The sequence below is a fragment of the Chelonus insularis genome, unplaced genomic scaffold, assembly GCF_013357705.1.
Source record: "Chelonus insularis isolate UGA/USDA-ARS -01 unplaced genomic scaffold, ASM1335770v1 contig_399_pilon, whole genome shotgun sequence".
Lineage (NCBI taxonomy): Eukaryota > Metazoa > Arthropoda > Insecta > Hymenoptera > Braconidae > Chelonus > Chelonus insularis.
Window position 1 is genome coordinate 2,467,713 of NW_023276554.1, and position 4,784 is coordinate 2,472,496.

The 4,784-nt window shown below is 29.3% G+C and overlaps 1 protein-coding gene across 1 annotated transcript; it reads left to right on the forward strand.

The window, feature by feature from the left end:
• Window positions 1–935: 935 nt before the first annotated feature.
• LOC118068146 (uncharacterized) lies at window positions 936–2,081 on the forward strand. The gene is made up of 3 exons (XM_035085347.1): window positions 936–1,028; window positions 1,113–1,513; window positions 1,583–2,081. Exons 1-3 carry the CDS (start codon window positions 966–968, stop codon window positions 2,079–2,081), a joined length of 963 nt encoding a protein of 320 aa, XP_034941238.1. The 5' UTR covers window positions 936–965.
• The last annotated feature ends 2,703 nt before the right edge of the window (window positions 2,082–4,784 follow it).

The window sequence follows — 4,784 nt, forward strand, 5'->3', positions numbered from 1 at the left end:
ACAGACAGCTAGATCAAAGACCAATACTTGATTACTTGGGAATTTGGGTAAATGGACAACCTACTGGATACCCTGGAGCCAATTTCTATTCACATGTATGGATGTATTCAGGATACGCTCGAGAGACTAGGAAATTACAGTAAACTTGGAATGCCTTCATGCCAATGTTAGATGTATTATATTTGTTGAATTCATTTTTTGCGCTTGGAATTTCAAGATGTTGAAAGTAAAATTCTTTTATAAATAAAATAGTCAATAAATTGAGCAATGATACAAACTATTTTTGATTCAAAAAAAAATAAGATTGTAAACATGAAATTATAGATGATAGAAACTATCTTCGTGTTGCTTGATAAAATAGAACGTGTCTGCGGGTACCATGATATCACTTCAAATTCTCATAGAATTACTCCTTAGTTATACTTGGCATGAAACTCTTGTCTGGAAATTTGTGCACATTGCAACTATTATCACTGTGTGTTCTTCGTTTATTATAGAAGAAATCAAGTGTTTTACTTTGCCTTTGAAAACATATCTACTTTAACATCTGGAATATTATTACAAACCAAACAATTTTAATTATCCAAATCTTCTAGAAATATTTTTTATTACTTCATTAATCATACTTTATCATCACTTTCTGTTTACTTGCAAAAAGATAAGAATTTAATGAACGTTGAACATATAAAAGAATAATTGAGGTTAATTGGACTTGATGCAATTACAGAAAGTAAGACAATAAAAAAAAAAATTCGAATAACAGGAAACAATTTCTGTGCTGATTACCATTTATCTTTATTTTATATTCATATTTTATAATTGATCCAAATGATAAAATACGAAATTTAAAAAACAATGAATGTCATTTTGTCAACTGTGAATTTCATAACCTAATTAAAAAATATTAAATTTATTTTTAAAGCTGATAATTGAATTGAAATTGAAAAGTAAATATAAATTAAAACATGTCATCGTTATTAATTTTTCAAAATGCACATTTAATAATGATGGAATTAGCTATTGATAAAGTAAGTCAAAATAAAAAATAATAATTTTATTTTAAAGTATTAAAATAATGGATATTGCCTTAATAATATTCAATTACTTTACAGATTCTTATTTCAAGTGATTCACATTTAAATTCAGATACGATAAAAAAGACCATTGTAAAGTTTCAAATATTAGACAACAATGGGATAATGTTGAATTCTCAATGCAAAGATTACACCTTGTATAATGGTTCAAATATTGAAGAGAAAAACTTTTATGAAGGAAAATCAGTTTTATTCGCTATTTCAGAAAGTGACTTTAAACATAAAATTTCAAATACAGCTATTGAAATCCACCTGTTTAGAGAACTTTTTGACAATACTACAATGAAACCATGTTACAGTATAGGTTCTGTAAGAATTCCCATGAATTCTCTTTTCAATCAAATAATTCAAGAAGTAATGGAACAAAAGCCACTAAACCAACATTGTGATTATTTTGATAAAAAAAATGTTATTTCAAGGTAAAAAAAAATCGTATTTTCCAATTCAATTGACATTGTTAAACCTTCAGTTATTCATTTATTTTGAAGATCATTGAAGGAAACGTTTACAGTCAATCATACAAATATGAATGATTCTGCATCAGCACTAGTAAGCATCTATATAAGACTCAACTATTTCGGTAAATCGATTGTGACAGAAATCGAGAGGCTTTCTGATGGCAAGTATCGTGTTAGTGAGGAAACATGTAAGGGTCAGTCTTATCAATGCCATGAGGTGAGCTGTGGAGAATCGGAAACCGGCTTTTGGGGTGTGGAAAACGATCAACTATCAGTAAATTCAGGAAATCTGATACGTATTCATGATACCAACATTCGATCAGATGATAAAGGTATCACACAAGTTGTTGATACCCAGGAAGAAGGTATCAAAGATTATTCTATTGAAAATGAAGGAAATGGAAAAAAAGAACTCTTGAGTGACAATGATATGAATCAAACTAGAGTGCAAAAAGGGAAAAATTCTATAAACAAAAAGAAAAAAATCAAGAAAGGCAGAGTGCGAAAAAGCAAATACAAACAAATGTGATACTCAAGAAGTTATTGTTTATTAGTAAGCTTTAATCACATGACATCTAGAGATAGATGTAATATTTATCAATAATCTCAGAGTAAATTGAAAGCAGTTATTTATTTGTCAATGGTGAAGATGAATCGTTGGAATTAAAAATGTTGAATGGCAAATCAATTTATCAGAACTTGCACAATGTAACAGAAAAACTGGGGAAAAAGAAAAGAATAAAGAGATAAAAATAAAGTAATTGGTAAAGAGTTATGGAGTAAGAAAAGAATGAAAGTAAGTATCTGAGATGGTTGAAAATCAATCGTTGCCACAATATAGACCAAGACTACCAGTCGCTAGTGGATTACGTTATACTGATAAATCACAAAAAATTGTATAAAAAGATTAAGCACAAGACAAATTAATAGTAGAACTTCAGAAAGACTTAGAGTAATAATATCTAGTACTTGAGTGATCATCTGATCTTAAACAATCTACAATAAACTAAAATATCGTGAATAATTTTTTTGTTTCTAACAAAATAAATATTTTATTTAATAATTTATTTGAAATATCATACAAATAATCAGTGAGCTTTTAATTTATCCTGTCATAAATGTTTTATTTAAGTTACATACATGTTGATATAAAAATGGTAATAAACACGTCATAATTAAATGTAGATTCACAGATAATAATAGATGGCATTTGATATATATGATTTACATTGTTATGTGACTCATGAGAATCGCGTTTGCTACAAATGGGAATTTCGCGAAATTTATGAACAGAAATTGAAATAGCCCAGAAATTGTGGCTGATATGAATGAAAAAAAAATTCTCCACAGCAGCAACAGATTTTCAATTTATCACTGAGTCAAATAAAACAGGTTCCATGTTCATATAATTATTTATTCTTGATTAGTTCCAAGGTAGATCAACTTTAGTTCTGTGATATGAAGTTGAAGAATGGGTGAATTTTTAGTTGGAATCAATAGATGGCAGGATTCGATCAAAGATATGTACTGATAAACTTACATTTGACTCAGAAATAGAACAATGAACAGCATAGTATCACAAATGTCTTAACGGCATTTGGAACACCATCTCATTGTTAGATTATCTCTTGGCTGACTTATTTCGGATTACTTCTACTTGACGAATTCAACTGTCTATCTCTAATTGTCATTACTATCTACATATTCTGCATTTCCAACAATTATTTAAATCACTACCAATAAAAGTGACACTTTTAAATCCAAAGTATTTTCAATTGATTATTTTATTCTATTTGAATCACATAAACATATTATTTCTATTGAAAATAAAGTTTAATTGTTCATTACTCAACGACAAAAGTCAAGAGATAAGACGATAAATCTGAATCGTGGTTTTATGAAAAGAAGTGACAAAATGAAAGAAAAAATGTCACATCCAAGAGTGACAGAGAAAAATGCAATTCCGGCAACCTCATTACGTTGCAATGTACAACGTCCATTTCTAAGGATGTTAAGAAGGCGTTGAGAGTGAAAAAGCTTTTTCTACAAGTGGATATACCTTAAGAAATTAAAAAGAGCATTCAGTACACGCGTCGTCAACGATATTTTCATTTCTTTTTTCCATAATTAATTTTATTAATATATAATAATAATAATAACAACAACAAATAAAAAGTTTATAAAAATAATATTATGAAATAAATTGATATATTGAATGGATTTTATAAATCAGACAATTTTGGACAAAATTTATGGAGAAAAATGTGCCAGATATGTTTGCAATCTGCTCTTTATCGATGGAAAAGAATAAAAAAAATTGAAAAAGTAAGTGTGAAAAAAATGGAGATAGCACAGTGGGAATCGTTCTAAAAAAATAAGAAAACGAGTGTGAATGAAATGGGCGAGAGGCCATCGAGACGTGATTCGATCTTTCATTTATCACTTTTGCACCCGTCTCCTTTCGCGAACTCTTTACAAAGACCACCAAGATCAGAGCAAGATAGGAAGCTTAGTCGATCTCAAGTAATCAATCAATGTCATTACCGTCTCAACGACTATACTGTTAATTTTTTTCACGAGAGCTGATTTTGAAACTATTTCAAACAGTTAACGAATTAGATTTAAATGTAATCAAACTGATGATTAAATTTTCATTCAATCTAGGAGGATTTTTAAAGTGAACATGTGGCACAAGACAGAATTATTGAAACGACAAAATCCAACAATAAGTCAGTCAACTAGTCGAACAATGTCGATGATTTATAGAAATAGATGGGGTTTAAATACAGCATTGCATGTTTTGCAAGGACGTCAGTTAGTTATTGAGATTGTGGCTATTTCATACGAACATATTGGCGTATTTTCCTCGTTTCCCTGGTAACCGGAACTCAGTCCATATCGTTTATACAAACAGACGACTACGTAGCCACAAGCAAAAGGCGACACTTTATGTACTGACCAGATGTATTCTGCTGAAATAAATTTTATATTAACATTACATAAGCTATCTATATCACATCAAATATATATCATGTATTATTCAACTTTGTCTTCGATAGAAACTCCAAATAAAGTCTTTAGGGAAACTTATACAATGGAAAGTAATCAATCAAAAGCCATGCCAATATTCGAAAATATCCAAGTTGAAACTTTGGTTGCATTACGCGGCTATGATAGCTGAATGTAAATATGTCAAAGTAAGTGATGACATACACGGAAAAAAAAGGTGAAG

What these genes read in the sequence shown, in the direction of transcription:
- LOC118068146 (XM_035085347.1), top strand. Translation starts at nt 966, where the DNA reads ATGTCATCGTTATTAATTTTTCAAAATGCACATTTAATAATGATGGAA. An exon ending in TGGAATTAGCTATTGATAAA is followed by an intron (nt 1,029 to 1,112) that starts GTAAGTCAAAAT and finishes ATTACTTTACAG; the next exon opens with ATTCTTATTTCAAGTGATTC. An exon ending in AAAAAAAATGTTATTTCAAG is followed by an intron (nt 1,514 to 1,582) that starts GTAAAAAAAAAT and finishes TTTATTTTGAAG; the next exon opens with ATCATTGAAGGAAACGTTTA.